Source organism: Dasypus novemcinctus, chromosome 21 (genome assembly GCF_030445035.2).
Source record: "Dasypus novemcinctus isolate mDasNov1 chromosome 21, mDasNov1.1.hap2, whole genome shotgun sequence".
Taxonomy (NCBI): domain Eukaryota; kingdom Metazoa; phylum Chordata; class Mammalia; order Cingulata; family Dasypodidae; genus Dasypus; species Dasypus novemcinctus.
The window spans coordinates 68,307,836-68,324,760 of NC_080693.1; the positions used below are offsets into that span (position 1 = coordinate 68,307,836).

The 16,925-nt window shown below is 40.9% G+C and overlaps 1 protein-coding gene across 14 annotated transcripts in view; it reads left to right on the top strand.

Moving 5' to 3' along the window:
* TANC2 (tetratricopeptide repeat, ankyrin repeat and coiled-coil containing 2) overlaps positions 1–16,925 on the top strand; it is a 593,508-nt gene that overhangs the window by 567,460 nt on the left and 9,123 nt on the right. For 8 of the 14 annotated variants that reach the window (XM_071210733.1, XM_058284490.1, XM_058284494.2 and 5 more), the window contains 8 exons: positions 1,222–1,355; positions 5,010–5,133; positions 9,851–10,026; positions 10,286–10,418; positions 10,955–10,984; positions 11,832–11,923; positions 14,098–14,244; positions 16,813–16,913. In XM_071210733.1, coding sequence (XP_071066834.1) covers positions 1,222–1,355; positions 5,010–5,133; positions 9,851–10,026; positions 10,286–10,418; positions 10,955–10,984; positions 11,832–11,923; positions 14,098–14,244; positions 16,813–16,913 — 937 coding nt within the window. The remainder of the gene's footprint in view (positions 1–1,221; positions 1,356–5,009; positions 5,134–9,850; positions 10,027–10,285; positions 10,419–10,954; positions 10,985–11,831; positions 11,924–14,097; positions 14,245–16,812; positions 16,914–16,925) is intronic. The other 6 variants (XM_071210734.1, XM_071210737.1, XM_058284492.1 and 3 more) reach the window with 1 other exon arrangement.

The following is a 16,925-nucleotide window of genomic DNA, read 5'->3' on the forward strand; positions in this document are numbered from 1 at the left end:
GTTGCTCCCTGATAAATTCCAACATTTGCAAACTGAAATATTATCTGCAGCTGCCAAACATTATTGTTTTTTGATTTGTCATTGGAGTAGGTGGCCACAATAAACGAATGACCTGATACCTGCCACATCAATTTTCCATGTCAATTTGCAAAAAGTAGTTTTCTATCCTCTTTCAAATGAAACATAACTCCTGTCATCTTCTAACAACATTTACCATCCTCTGTAATCCCCATCTCTTCTTTTAAAAAATAAATCTGGGAGCCAATGTGGCTCAGTGGTTAAACACCTGCTTCCCATATACAAGGTCCCAGGTTCAATTCCCAGCCCCCTGGTACCTCAAAAATATAAATAAATAAACCTGTGTTTGAGTGTCCATGGTTAAATAAAAGATATACATGTTTGTTCAAAGATGAACTTAGTAGAAAGTTTATTTCCAAATTCCTCTTTCTACTATTGAAATGGTACTCCGAGGATGAAATAGGGAATCATAGAATTTCTACTATATCAAAGATCATAAACAATAGACACTAGCACAAAATAAGGAATGTTTTAAGTTTCTTCCTGCTATGTCCCTTATGCTCACTATGGCTTTTTTTTTTTTTAAATCTATGACTCTACTGTTTCATATTCAGAAGAAAATGTCTGTCATACCTCTTCTTTCATTTTTATTATCTTGAACAATTCTGACCTCCACATGAAAATGGTTGCTAATGTGCTAAAAAACTTCTGTTGCAACTGCTTAAGAAAAGGAAAACTGGTACAAAACCCATAGGACTGCAAGTCTTGACTTTCATTCTCTAGGTTTAACACTAGCCAGAGGTGGTTCCTAGCTAGTACTAAAAAAGCCCTTATCTCTGCTAAGGCCTGTCTCTCTAGATTTTGCCTGTGCATAGACAGGTAGGTTTGTAGCTAGGAAGAAGTACCAGAAGAGTGGCAGAGAATACAGTCTGGGTAAAAAATAATGAAACCAAGTGCATTTGATGAAAGGTGATTTTTCATTAGATTTTTTTTTTTTACAAGGATTGAACCCAGGACCTCGTACATGGGAAGCAGGCATTCTTATCTAAATATTTTTGTCCATTATTTTTCTTTAATGGAAAAAGCAGCTAAAATCATTATTCTTGGGGGTAAAGAAATAGTTACATTAATCAGACATGCTTAGCTCTGAGGACTGAAGAGAATAAGAACCACCTATCCTCAGTTTTTGTTCTCTTTTCTTAGCCCTGACAGCTGCAGCCGGACGGGGTAAACTGGAGGTATGCCGTCTGCTCTTGGAACAAGGGGCAGCAGTAGCACAGCCAAACCGCCGGGGGGCAGTGCCCCTATTCAGCACTGTTCGCCAAGGCCACTGGCAGGTAAGTAGGGCATCTACTTCCAGCCCATCAGGCAGGTGTGAGTTCTAGGGGGAACTTCTGATACAGAGAGCAAAAAACTCACAATGTTGGAGTTATTGTAAACACCCAGCATTCATCAGGTTGGAGGGCTTGGGCCTTTGTTGTTAATCTGGTTCAGAATATGACTAAAAAAATTAACTATTCAAAATTGTCTTTAGGATCTAGATTAGATAGGAGTAACTACTTTTGTCCTGGTCATGGAATGACCTCTTCCTCACATTTCACAGTATCCACAGCTTCTCTGGAAGATTCATTTCACAACAAATCCCTGCTAACCACTTACTTGCAGGTGTTTCAGACTTGCTAAATGAAAGTTTATTGTATGCAAATTCTAGTTATATGATCTTTCCAGACGTTTGGACTCTGATAAATGCAAATTTATACACTTGGGATGGAAAAGAAAATATACTGGTAATAACCTTTGAAAGTGTTTGAATAGAAAAAAGCTCTAGAAGCAAGACAGTGCTAAAAAGTTATCAGAGACATTTTATTTTATTCTGTTCAGTCTTAAACTGCAGGCAAGTTTTCATCCTCTAGAGTTCATTAAAATGCCATTGACAGGGTCAACCAGGAAGATGGCAGTGGAGTAAGGAGCTTCTAGAGTCAGTTCCTGCTACAGGGCAGTTAGTAAACACCCGGAGCTATCTGGAGCTAGCTGAAGGACCTGTTTGGGGACTCCAGGAGACCAGAAGGGCATCCTCCAACATCCTTGAAGGAATGGAAGGAGGAGACTGCCCATCTGCAGAGAATATTCATCGGCCTGCAACCCTAGCCTAAGCTTCAGCCCCACCTCTGACAGGGAGGAGGCTGACAGGCCTATCCAGGTAACTGCAGGTACCTTTGGCTGGCACAGACTGAATAATTGGAAGTCTACTGGAGAAAATGCAGTCTTCTTGGATCCACACTGCATAGCTTGCTGCCCACACCTGCAGCTCCATCCCCGTCCTGGGCAAGGGAGAAAGGGGCGTGAATCCTCATCAGTCTCTCTGGGCAACTACAGTCTAGGCCTGCATGACTTAGATTATTCCACACAGCTATGACTCTGTCCTACCACTGGCAAAGGAGAAAGTTGGGAGAAGCTTCATCAGTCGTTGGGGCAATGAGGGGAGCTTCAGACTCCACAGCTTATAGCACCAACTACATCCTTGGCTCCTACTGCACAACCAGCAAGGGAGAAAGGGAAGGAAGCCCTAAACTAAAGAGAAACCCTGCACCCAGAATAAATAGTATGCCAGATGCCAAGACACCAACAAAAAATTACAATCCACAAGAAACAGGAAGCTATGGCCCAGTTAAGGGAACAAGGTAAGCTTCCAGATGACATAAAGAAGTTAAGACTAATCATAGATGTTCAAACAAAGCTCCTTCATAAATTCAATGAGATGGCTAAAGAGATTAAGGATATTAAGAAGACATTGGATGAACAGAAAGAAGAATTTGAAAGCATATATAGAAAAATAACTGATCTTATGGGAATGAAAGGCACAATAAATGAAATTTTAAATACATTGGAATCATATAATAGCAAATTTGAGGAGGCAGAAGAAAGGATTGGCAAGCTTGAAGAAATGGCCTCTGAAAGTGAACATATAAAAGAACAAATGAAGAAAAGAATGGAAAAATTGAGCAAGGTCTCAGGGAGCTAAATGACAGCAAGACATGCAAACATATGTGTCATGGATGTCCCAGAAGGAGAAGAAAGGGAAAAGGGGCAGAAGGAATATTTGAAGAAATAATGGAGAAAATTTCCCAACCCTATTGAAAGACATAGATATCCATGTCGAAGAAGCACAATGTACTCCCATCCAAAAATATCCAAATGGACCAACTCCGAGACACATGTCAAATGCCAAAGAAAAAGAATTCTGAGAACAGCAAGAGAAAAGCAATGCATAACATATAAGGGATACCCAATAAGATTAAGTGCTGGTTTATCACCAGAAACCATGGAGGCAAGAAGACAGTGGTATGATATATTTAAGATACTACAAGAAAAAAGCTTCCAGCCAAGAATCTTATATCCAACAACATTGTCTTTCAAAAATGAGGGCAAGATTAGAATATTCTCAGATAAACAGAAACTGAGAGAACTGTTAAGCAAAAGACCAGATTTTCTGGAAATGCTAAAGAGTGGGCTAAAGCCTGAAAAGAAAAGACAGGAGAGAAAGGCCTGGAAGAGAGTAGAAATGAAGATAATAAAAGTAACTAAAAATGTTAAAAGATTGGGGGAAATAAAATATGACAGATAAAACTCATAGGAATAAACATAACCAACAATGTAAAGCCCTTGTATTCAGAAAACTGCAAATCAATGTTAAATTAAAAAAGGTCTACATAACTGAAAGAACATTCCATGCTTATGGATTAGAAGACTAAATATCATTAAGACATCAATTCTACTCAAATTGATATGCAGATTCAATGCAATCCCAATAAAAATTTCACCAGCATTTTTTTTTAATTGAAAACACCCTTACATCTTTGTGAGCTAGAGCAAATGTACATCACTACTGCATGGTGGTGGGAATGTGGAGAAGCATGGGGAAAAAACACCTAGAGTGACCTATGGACTGTGGTTAGCAGTAATAATGTAATATGCTTGCATCTATGCCAAAGATGTACTGTGCTGATAATGGGGCAGTATGGAGGATGTGTGCCAAATGTATACTATGGACTTGGTAATAATCAGATGATAATATTTTATCTGTAACAAATGTTCCACCACAGTGTGGTGTATTAATAGATGGATGTTGTTTGGGAATTCTTTAGATGCGTGTTTGTTATATAAGTTTGCAACTTCTGTCATAAAAGAATATATTTTAAAAATAATAATAGGTTGGATTGGGTGAAAAAGACACCAAAGATAAGGACTATAATTAGTAGTAAGATTTTAACAATATTCTTTCATAAACTGTAACAAATGTCTCATGACAATGCAAGGTGTTGGTGGAGAGCTGATGTATGGGACTCCTGTATAATGTTATGCATGTTTGCTTTGTAATTCTAAACTTTTACTATGCACTTATTGTTTATGTATGTTCATATATAAATGATACGAAGAAAATAGTAGTGTGGGTTGGGGGAAAATACTTTGGTTAGTAATATTTTGACAATGCTCTTTAATCATTAGTTTAAAATGTTTAATAATAATGCAAGGTATTGGTGGTAGGGTGAGTTATGAGAGTCCTGTATGATGCTATTTATGTTTGTTTTGTAAGTTTGAAACTATTACTATATACTTATTGTTTATGTATGTTTATGCATGAGTGAGATACTTCAATAAATTTTTTTAAAAATGCAAAAAAAATGCCATTGGCATAGGGAGTGACTTGGGTTGGAGCTTTCATTCTGGGTTTGCTTAGTCTACATCTTGGCATTTATCTTATATTCTTTTTTACATAGGGGCTGAGTCAGACATTCAGAATTGACTCCTCATACAGCTGTCCCTAAGAGAGACAGAGATTAAATAACATGGTACTGGGACTCTGCAGGCAAATACAGGGGATTCTGTCAGTGGGAAGCTACATGTAGAGGTGACACATGAGGACGGCATGCATGTCGTCTCTTCAGCTGCCCTTCCTGGGCTAATTTGCCACTAAATCTCTGCACTTACAGATTGTCGATCTTTTGCTCACCCATGGAGCTGATGTCAACATGGCAGACAAGCAGGGTCGTACTCCTCTGATGATGGCTGCTTCAGAAGGCCATCTAGACACCGTGGACTTTCTTCTTGCACAAGGTCAGTACAGGGATGCCAGACCTGGATGGTCAGTGCCCATAATAGTCCCACTAAACTTACGATAAATTGCTGAAGATGTTAGGAAAATATATTATGGAGTCAGTGGTTAGAAAATGAAGAACCATCTCCTCTCCTCTTACATACAGTGTAATATTTCTAATGCTGACATTCTCTTTTTCTTTTTGGCTTGAGGGGTTTGGGGTATCTAATCAAATTCACATATTCCAAACTCTAATTCAAATTGGAAATCTCCAAAGCTTTGTATTTTTTTAGTGTATACTCAATAAATGTTCATCTTCCAGGGATGGTAATTTGGCCTTGATTTTATAAATTTTTCAGTAAGCCTGCACAACTAACATTTTTCTTGTATCTAAAAGAGGTAAAAGGAGGTAAAATAATTGTTGGCAGTGGGACCCTGTAGCAGTTTGATATGGTTATGAATTCCAAAAATAGATATTGGATTATGTTTGTGATCTGGTCTGTACCTGGGCTTGATTAAGTTGTGGTTAGGACTTTGATTGGGCCACATCATTAGGGCATGGCAAGGGACAGAGTAGAGCGGTTTTTGATGTTGGAGTTTTGATACTGGAGTTTGATGCTGAAGCCTTAAGCTGGAGCCCCAGGGAGTAAGCTCACAGAGGAAAGAGAAGCAAGCCCCAGGAAGAGAGGAGCCCTGAACCTGAGAAGGGAGGAACCCTGAACCAAGAGAGAAGCCTGAGGAAGGGAGAAACCTGAGGAACCCAAGAAACCTGAAATCTCACAGATGTCGGCAGCCATCTTGCTCTAACACATGAAAATAGACTTTGGTGAGGGAAGTAACTTATGCTTTATGGCCTGGTATCTGTAAGCTCCTACCCCAAAGAAATACCGTTTATGAAAACACACCATTTTCTTGTATTTTGCATCAGCACCCCTTTGACTGACTAATACAGACCCTATTTGAGGAATTAGATAAAATTATTCTGGTGTTGCAGTGAATTCTTTTTGGCATTTACCAACATTCACAAATTCTAGGTGAATGGGAAATAAAAGAGGTGGTAGTCACAGCACCATCATAAAGCATTCCTTGTGCCTATTGATTGCCATGGCCTCGATCACCTGTGTAAAACACTGATGCATGCTGGACCTCTGTAGTGGAAAAACCTAAAGTAGCCAGTGACTTCACAGTACCATCTTGTGGAAGTTGAGCATTTACGTGAAGCAGGAGATAGTGTGGGTGTGACTAAGGCCTAATGAGTCCATTCCAGTTAGCCCCCTCTATTAGTAAACTGGACCTAAGCATCTATAATTATAACCCACAAGCAGATGCACTTTTCTTCAAGAAAACCAACTTCCTGAAGAGGCAGGAGCATCTCAGGTAGTTGAATTAGACTAGGTTTTTTTCCTCACATTTCAAACTGTGACTCAGTCAGACTTATTCGCTATTTAGCTGCATCTTCCAAAAATAACTTGAGTCAGAATTAGAGCACTGCTTCCCTGTATGCAGAGTGGCCCTTGCTTCCCCAGTTCAAGTTACCAAACCAGACAGGACTAGCTTCATGACATCCACTCTAATGTCTACCAAGTAACGGGGCAGGGTCCTGGTTCTCAGGATAAGATTCGTCAGGAACCAGCTGTGACAGGAGTAAATGTTCCAGAGCAAACTAAGTCCACTGGAGAAGGCAGGACCTCTGCAGCCACTTATAAACTTTATATAGCTGCGTAGTGTCTGCCATGTGTCAACAGAAGTACATTAGGCCCAGATTCAAAGATTTATTCTCCCTTACCACTGAAGACATGCATGTCTTTGAACTGCTTCTTTTTTTCACACTTTAAATAAGAGGCTTTCACTAAGTCAACAAATTCTACAAATATTTATTTAGCCTACATTATTTGCAGTGCACTATGCTAGGAGCTGTGATTTCTAAAAATTAATAAACTATAATCTTTGTCCTCAAAGGATCTCTAATCTGGTAAGGAAGGGCTGAAACAAAGCTAACAGTCTTAAAAAGCAGAAAATGCTGGGACCCTGATAAAGATATTTTGGTTAGAAGAGAACACACTTTGAAATTTGAATAGGAAATATGGGGCAGCGGACTTGGCCCAGTGGTTAGAGCGTCCGTCTACCACATGGGAGGTCCGTGGTTCAAACCCCGGGCCTCCTTGACCCGTGTACAGCTGGCCCACGCGCAGTGCTGATGCGCACAAGGAGTGCCCTGCCATGCAGGGGTGTCCCCGCATAGGGGAGCCCCACATGCAAGGAGTGCGCCCCATAAGGAGAGCCGCCCAGCACGAAAGAAAATGCAGCCTGCCCAGGAATGGTGCCACACACATGGAGAGCTGACACAACAAGATGACGCAACAAAAAGAAACACAGATTCCCATGCTGCTAATGACAACAAAAGCGGACAAAGAAGACGCAGCAAATAGACACAGAGAAAAGACAACCGAGGGGGGGTAAGAAATAAATAAAAATGAAAATCTTAAAAAAAAAAAAAAATGAATAGGAAAAATGTTCTACACAGAGGAAGAATTGTGAATGAAAGGTCAAGAAGTAGGAATAGTTCATTTCCCCAGGGGAAAAGAAGTACGTAAGGAGTGTTGGGAAATAAAACTAGAAAGGTATGTGGAAAGAATTTGAAAAAGACCAGGTTAAAAGAGTTTGGACATATTTCTGAAGACAGTGAAGAGCTTTTAAAGAGTTTTGGAAAAAGAATTGATGCCAGAGTTGTGCTTAAAAAAATTTTTAAAAAAAGCTCTCTGGCAGTAGTGTGAATAACAGATTTGATGAAGGAGTGGGCCAGGAGATTACTTAGAAGAACATTGTAGTAGAATAGATGAGAGGTGATGAAGCCCTAATTCAGGGTCAGTAGCTCTCAGAGTAGAACCAGAAAGGTCAAGTGCAAGAAATATTTTGGATATAAAGACTGATTAGGTAGGAAATTAGAAGGATAAAAAAGTTGACTATAACTCCAAAGTTTAAAGATGGATGTTTTGGAGACTTAAGATTCTATTAATTGCATGGGGAAGAGAAAAGAGAGAAGGGAGATTTTTAATTGAATTTTGAAAGTGTTGACTATATTATGGGTTTATTTCATAGGTATCACTTTTTAATTTCTTAAATTCAAATCTTCCTTATCTTTGGAAAATCAGTTTATCTGTAATATATATCCAAAACCTTCCTATCCTACTTTCCCACCACTGGAGGCTTTGTCCGAGGAATTTATAGATGTTGCATCTGGGAAACCTCCTTGAATTCTGTCCCATATTCACATTTGTTCCGTGTTCAAGTCAAAATGGCAAACTATGCCATTTGCAACTCAGTACATAAATAGCTCTCATCAGGTTAAGAGCCCCTTCCCAGTCCCTTCTCCTGCTGAGGGAAGCCACAAAGTCTGGTTATCTAAACTATAGGGATACAAAGGTAATACAGTTAGGCCAGATAACTGCTAAGTAGACCCTGAGCCTGGCTGTGGTAGATCCTAAGCTCACACTGATCTGAATCCTGTCCATAGCATTCCTGCCCACAGGAAACAGCCTGGTTGGTATGACATACCAATTATGGGAAAAGAATAGTGTATTAGGTACTCTTAAGAACTAGCAATGAAATGATAGGCTCCTTGCAATCCAAGAGCATGTAGTTTAGACCTAAGAAGCAAATGTGTGTTTTTAGGAGGTACCAGGAATTGAACCCAAGACCTTGTACGTGGGAAGCAGGCATTCAACCACTGCACTACATCTGCTGCCCAATGAGAGTTGGTTTATTCTTTTGTTTGTTGGCTTGGTTTTTTGTTGGTTGGTTGGTTTTAGGAGGTACCAGGGAACAAACCCAGGACCTCATACATGAGAAGCAGGGCACTCAACCGCTTGAGCTACATCTGCTCCCCAGAAGCAAATGTATATTGAACCTTAAAATAATTACAAAACTGCATATCAAGTATGCTTAATCCTTACAGATGAAAATAGAAGTATTGAAAGGAAACAGATGCAGAATATAAAAGAGGTGGGGCTGAGGTTATTGAAGAATACTGATCAGTTTAAGTAAGCTCTGAATTTCCTTTGTGACCTATGCACAGTCTCCTCCCAAGAATCCATTTCCCCCTCTTTTTGAGAAGGAGAAAGCAGCCTGATAGTATCAATGATAAACTTGCACTAAGCTCTTCCCAAGGAGTTTATACTATTTAAATGAAAAGACTCCCACTTAGTTCAGAAAGCATTCATTGAGAATTTATTGCATGCAAGTGGAATACATAAAAAAATTAATAGCAAAATAAAGTGACATATGTTAAGTGTCTTCGGGATGAGGTAACAGTTAGCTGGGAGAAGCTTCTTAGAGGCAGGGGGATTTGAGATGCTTCCTGGAGAATAAGTAGAAGTGAGACAAGCTATGGGGAAAGAAAAGCTGTTCCACATTTCGGAGCAACATAATCAAAGTGAAGATACAGAAATATTTATGGTAGATTCTGGAGACAATGAGCACATCCATGTGGCCAAAGTAGAGAACTAACAATGGGGAGTGATGAAATTTAAGGATAAAGGATAAGCTTGGGTATAGATTGCAAAGAACTTGAACACCCTATAAAACAACTGGATTCTATTAGCTCCTTCTAGGATCAGTCTTAAAATGGAAACAGCCCAGAAACAAAACGCATTCTTTAGCAGGCTCTGCACCTTCAGTACTAGCTTTCCCTCCTATTGTGAATTTTCCTCAGACCTCTCTTATCACTTGCTCTTACAGGTGCCTCCATTGCTCTAATGGACAAAGAGGGATTGACAGCCCTCAGCTGGGCTTGTTTGAAGGGTCATCTCTCAGTAGTACGTTCTCTGGTGGATAATGGAGCTGCCACAGACCATGCTGACAAGAATGGTCGCACACCACTGGATCTGGCAGCTTTCTATGGTGACGCTGAAGTGGTGAGTGCCTTTAATAAGCCTCAGGATAGGAAGAGGGAAGGCTCCCCATCCATAACATCATCTTAAGTGAGGGCAGAGTGATGTTTTGATGATTTCTGATATAAAATTTGGGGGTCCGTATCTGCTAGGGGGCAGAAATTTTCAAAATACCATGACTCCACAGCCCTGGTTCAGACCAGCAATTGAATAAAGGTCAAGCAGCAGCCAAAGCCCTCAGTAGAGCACCTGTGTTAACTGATCTGCTTGGTCCATGTCCTAGGTCCAGTTCCTGGTGGATCATGGGGCCATGATCGAGCATGTTGACTACAGCGGAATGCGCCCTCTGGATAGGGCAGTGGGGTGCCGAAACACTTCTGTTGTTGTCACCCTTCTGAAGAAAGGAGCCAAGATAGGTAGGGAAAAGGAAGAAAGTATTGGCCATCTGTGCCCAGGGGCCAGACTGGTCCAGGGGTCTGGCTGCCCTGGGTGTTTGGTGTGAGTGTATATAGTTTTCCCTATTTCCTGACCCAGTTATTGTCCATGTGAGCAGAAATCTCTTGACCCAGAGAAAGAACTATCTGAGCAATGATCTACAGCACCAAGTATCCAAAATTACATGGTTATCTGCCATGCCCCAGTAGCCAGAAGGCTGCTTCAACTTTAAGCACATCTTAGTGCTAATGCCTCTGTACCAGCCCCACCCTGAATCCCTGCACTGCCATGAGCTTTTCCTTTCCCTTGCTCTGTGTGTGCTTCAGACTCTCAAGTCCCTGCTGCTGCTGTCCCAGCTGTTCCCTCATCCCACAGACCTGTAGACAAGGGTTGGCTGATTATGCTGGCTTTTTGCTGCCTGCCTCTCACTGCTGCTTTTTCCTTCTTTTTTTTTTTTTCACCTTCATCCATTTTTTTTTCCTCTCCTACAACTTTTTGTTTTCTCCTTTCTTTGAAGGTTATCAGACGTTACCGAGTCGCCCACGAGGTATATTTCACCGCTGTCAGCATCAGGCGTGGTCTGATGGCTTGGTCAGCTTTGCCTTCTCCTCTTTGATTTAGCCTGCATGAGTTCCCTACACCTCTAATCTTTTAATTTACTTCACCTTAAAAGAAGATTTTTTAAATGACTGTTGTAGAGAATAACTTGAACTTTTGATAACTAACCCTTTAAAGCTTAGTTGGTTAATAGTTCAGACATCTGTAAACTAATCAATTTAACCTTTTCTTTTCCTTTGTGGGTAAAGTAGCCCTCAATAATGTTGATGTATTTCATATCTGTTTGGCATTTGAACTCTGCTCCTGGGTTCAAAATGAAGCCCAGGGAGTCCTATTTGATACTTATAAATTAAGGGAAACTTCAGAGTCTTTAACCGGTTTCCCTTCTGTAAAGTTTCATATTTTAAAATTAAGAGACTAAATGGCCTGGGGGCGGGGTGGGGTTGAGTCCCAGTTTCTAAAGTAAATCACCATTTTTAGATTTTTAAAATCTTATGGCAACATTTAATTTAAACTCCTTCTACCAGTTCCTTTATTTTAAAAATAACTCCAAAGTAAGTCATTGCCTGCCCAAATGCAACATGGAGGCTTTGCTGCCCTCCTGTGGTATAAACTCAGACAGTTGATATTCTTATTTTAAGGTGAATACAAATCCAAATGCAGCTTCTTAGCAGTGGGAGTCACTGTGATACTCCCAGGTCTAAAAGATGAGGAAATTATTGTGGAACAAGTTGTTCTCTCAGCAGAAATTCCCCCAGGATGTTTTTTTCACCTAGCTTCCTACCACCCTTACATTGTATGAGTTTTTTACCCATCATGCATCCTGTACACTACAGGTCCAGCCACATGGGCGATGGCTACCTCCAAACCAGACATCATGATCATCCTGTTGAGCAAGCTGATGGAAGAGGGGGACATGTTTTATAAGGTGAGGGGAGTGAAGAACAAAGTTTTCCTCAAAAAATAACCACTGACTGATTTCGCCATGTAGAATCTACAAAAGTATTGATAATTCTCATCCTTGGTTACAGAGGCAAAGAGAGAATGACATTTCTCAGTGTGTGATGGGCTCATTCACAGGGGATTTGGGTTTTGCCTTTCCAATAAGACAGCGAGAGTAACCTGCACATGCCTGTAGCTGATCAACTTAAGGCCACTAATGGGTGGTTACATAGATTTTACATGGAATCATCTAAGTGGGATCTGGAAACTCATAAGATAAACTTTTTTACTCACTAAATGATTTTTTTTTAAAATACATATATGGAGTCATTTTGTACTCAAAATTCAAGCTGAAGGCTCCATGCCCTATAGAAATCCCTTAAGAACATTCTGGGAAGCAGATTTGGCTCAACTAATAGAGCATCTGCCTACCATATGGGAAGTACAGGGTTCAAACCCAGGGCCTCCTGACCCATGTGGTAAGCTGGTCCATGCACAGTGCTGATGCACACAAGGAGTGCCATGCCATGCAGGGGTGTCCCCCGTGTAGGGTAGCCCCACATGCAAGGAGTGCACCCCTCAAGGAGAGCCGCCCCGTGTGAAGAAAAAAAAAAAAGTGCAGCCTGCCCAGGAGTGGCACCGCACACACAGAGAGCTGATGCAGCAAGATGACGCAACAAAAAAGAGACACAGATTCCCGGTGCCACTGACAAGAATGCAGGCAGACACAGAAGAACACACAGTGAATGGACACAGAGAGGAGACAACTGGGGGGGAGTCAGGGACAGGAGAGAAATTTTTTTAAAAAGAACATTCTATGTCAAAAGTCATCTCACTGTGTTAAAATTAGCAGGACCTTTTTCTCCTGAAAGTGAATACAAATCCATCCCAATTGTTGGCAGTGAATGTCACTCAGGCCTAAAAGATGGGAAATAAAGGTGAAGCAATCATTGTGTACAGAGTTGTGTCCAGAGTTCCTGGGAGAACAGGGTCCTATTTCCTGAGTACCCTTTGAGTGAGAGTCATGGAAATCTAGTACTCTTAGGCTTTCAGGAAACTTGAGCTCTGACCCAACCATGATTTTGCATAACTTCAGAGAAGATCCTTATTTTTCTGAGTTGTCATATTTATATCAGAATGGCATAGCTCTCAAGAATCTTTAAGTCCTGGTTACAATATAACTTGGTATTCTAAGGCATGGAGTCTTACCTCCTAATGAGAATAGGTAGAGCTACTACTGTCACCACCCAGAATTCTACCTTGGACGACTCCAAATCTCTCCTTAGTGAAAGGTGCTAAGGAGAAAATAAAAGCTATTAGGAGTTTTGGTGGAGTTGCAGCTATAGAGAAGGAATAGTGCTGATAAAGATCAGCTAAGGGAGTGAGAAATACTTTCTACGTCTTTCTAGGCTTAGCTTATATTTCAGATATAAAAAGTAAGAAAAGTTTAAGGCCTATGGTCAGGTCCCTATGTCGATCATAGATTTACGTCATAAGGAAAAATTCCTCCTTCAAAGTCAGGTGGAATCACAAATTCCAAGCTCCACTTATTACCTACAACCCCATGCCATACCGATTCCAAAATTAAGGGGGAAACGGGTAATATTTTAGGGAAGTTTAGGGAAGCAACAGCTAGACTTTTCTAGCTCCCACATCCTTTGTGAGGAAGGGAATAACCTCTTCTAGAGGGCTGGCAATGTGGAACATCAAACAAGAAAAGAGAGTTGTCAAGACAAGCCAAAAATTAAGGAGTGCTTGGGAATGAGAAAATGAGATTTGTCCCAGGGATATCAGTTTAAAACAAAGCTCCTTTGAAATTAGCAAGGTCAGTCCCTTTGGAATTCAGCTGGAAACCTGGGATCCAGGGCCTTTCATTAGCCAAGGCTTTGTTTCTCTGGCTTGTCTCTCCATACCCCTTTCAATCTGACCTTTCCTATATCTTGGGTATCCCCTTCAACCATACCTATCCTGGTAGGTGAGTTTCCTGTAAAAAAAGACTAGACCCTTATGCTCTCGCCATCAGGACCAAATCTATTCCCTAGACTGATGTTTGGGAGGGCTAATGGTAATAACTGCTGAGAGGAGGAAGGGAGTAGGGATCAAACTTCCTCTGCTGCTCACAGACCAATGGTGTGTTTTGCCATCTTGTACTCCCATTAGAAAGGTAAAGTAAAGGAAGCTGCCCAGCGCTACCAGTACGCTCTGAAGAAATTCCCTAGAGAAGGGTTTGGTGAAGACTTGAAAACCTTCCGGGAACTAAAGGTGTCTCTCCTCCTCAACCTCTCTCGATGTCGCAGGAAAATGAATGTAAGTTGCTGTCATGCCAACTCTTTTCTGCATTCCTGGATGTTGACAATCTGTGTCACTCACTAGCTTTTATCAGACCCCTGAAATCCTTCTCTGCCCCATTTGGAACTTGGTTGTCCTTCACAGAGCACTGACATTTGCAATTTGAGAGAAATCAAGTCTAAGTACAATCTGTATTTCAAACTTTAAAAAAGTTAATGCTGTGAGCATTTTATAGCTTTTTCAAAAATTCCACTAAAAGTGGTTAGCGTATCATCATCTCCCTCTTCTACCCCAAGTCAGTTTTTTGATCTTTGGGAAAAGAGGAGCACAGTGGTCACTTGAATTCCAGCTGGAATTAGATAGGAATTTTAACCATTCCCTTCCTTTCTGGTAGACTCTCTAGTGACTTAAAGAAGGGCTAGAAAGGGGACTCAGGACCATGGACTTTAGGGTTTAATTTCTAAGGCAACTCTTGAACTTTTTACTTTTTTCCTCATCTTTTTATTCTAGCATGCCATGTCCCCTCTTGTCCCAAATGGAATCTTGGAACTCTTTCTGGTCATTTATTATCTCCCAAGTGGTCCTTGGTCCTTCTTGCCTGCCTTGCAGATATAGTCCCTGGTGCCCCCAGCCACTGGTGCCTGACACAGAGATAGTCCCAGAGCCAAGAAACTTTCTCAGATTCTGTCATAGCTAATGTCATGTCAGGAATCTCTGATAACTATAAGCTTGAGCTCTCACAATTCCTCAGAAGATAGAAATAATCCAAATCAAACAGGAATGTTGGTTAATAAAGAGCTCAGCTGTACAGAAGTAGGATTTGAACCTCAATGACAATGGATATGCTCTTAATTCCAGAAAAAATTATTTATATATATGACTGTCGTATCACCCACCTAAAACCTAGCAATGAAGGAGGGCAGTGAAAAGGGCTCTGATAGAGACTTGACTGTCTCAAAGGACACAATTACAGCCCTATGAATTTGCTTTATTCCCAAGTTGTCTATTTTTCGTATCTCATCAATGACTTATTTGCACACCTATGAAGTAGAACTGCCCAGGGGTGTGGAGGAGGGGCATGGTAGAGCTTTCCTTGAGATGGATAGGGGGTATCTTAAGAGAATGCAGCAATGTTCTTAGGCCTGTGGATTTTCCTGTGAAACAGAAGAAACACCCCCAAGGTGTGTTTCTGTAGCACCAGCTAGAGAGAATGAGGCAAAACCCAGAGGCTGCTGTCAGTCTGCTGACTGCTTTTTTTTTTTTCTAATAAATAATCTATTTCTTCAAAACACAGTAATTTGCACAGAAATTTTGATTGTCCCAAAAGAAAACATAAAAGGATAAGATTAGAAACAAAGTAGGGGATAGAAGATGACCCTTATAAAGATGGGACACTTTCTCTCTAGCTCCACATTTGTTCAGAAACAGTTAACCCCCTCCCATAGACCAGTGCTGTACCAAGCACCAGAACTCTGATTTCAACTGCAGAAAATTGCCTGTTAATTTATTATTTTTTTAAGCTACACCCCTGGGCCTTTGTTCTGCCTAAGTCCTTGTTTCCTGCCTGTAGGAATCATCAATGTAACCCAAGGTTACTGTGCTGTACTAGGGCTTTGACATTAAAACTTGAGAAAAACCTTCCCTTTCAGCTTTAGTATTTAAGGGTCTCTATTCAGTGACCCTGCTTAGTCAACGTTGTTCCCAGGATTTCTCAGAATGAGGACAGATAGCTCTGAGACCATGCTCTTCCAGGGAGCATAATCAAGAGATGATGTGACAGCACAGACCCCAGTCATGGCCAGGGCCACAACTGCACCTCTCTTACTTTGTTTTTATTTTAATTGTTTCTAAAGTAAGGAACCATTTAAGAGGAGGAAGAGGCCAGAGAAGCCTCTGTGAAATACAAAGGAAACTACTTTGTGCAGGGACTGTGTATGGTGCTTTTAAGTGCTTTATATCATTTAATCCTACCTGTGAAGTAGATAAGGATGAAAAAACATAACTCTGAGGAATTAGGAAGCAGACCAAAGATTCAAACCCATCTTCTGACATTCCTACTCCAGGTAGTCTCCATAGTTAGTGCACTTCTCCTTACACAAACCCTGTCCTTTTGGATTTTATAGGGCATGCTCTCAGCTGTCCCGTAGAAAGCCAGGGTTTAAGTGGGTGACACCAGAAGGGGTGAGGGTAGGATGAGGGTTTACATGAGGTATGTGTTTGCCTCATACATGCACATGTAACAAGGGTTCAACCTTCCCGCTTCAGGAGCTTCATTATAAAGGGGTGACATTTGACTTCTGGGCTAGAAAGAACTTTGTGAGAAAGGCAGAAAGAGAGACAGTTAAAGGTATTTTAATACTTCTGGGCAGATAAATTCCAGTGAGCAGTTGCAGGGCCACACAGGACAAAAACAGAAGGAACTTTCAGTCTGCGGGCCACATGGCTAGAGCCGTTTCAGGCATGTCAGAATCCCAAGTGTTTCATCCATAAATGTCAAAGAAATGTACAAATAATTTGCTTTATTCCCAAGTTGTCTATTTTTCATATCTCGTCAATGACTTACTTGCACACCTATTGTAATGACAGGATTTTGGAATGGCGGAGGAATTTGCTACTAAGGCCCTGGAGCTGAAACCGAAATCTTATGAAGCTTACTATGCAAGAGCAAGGGCAAAACGCAGCAGCAGGTGAGGAGAGAG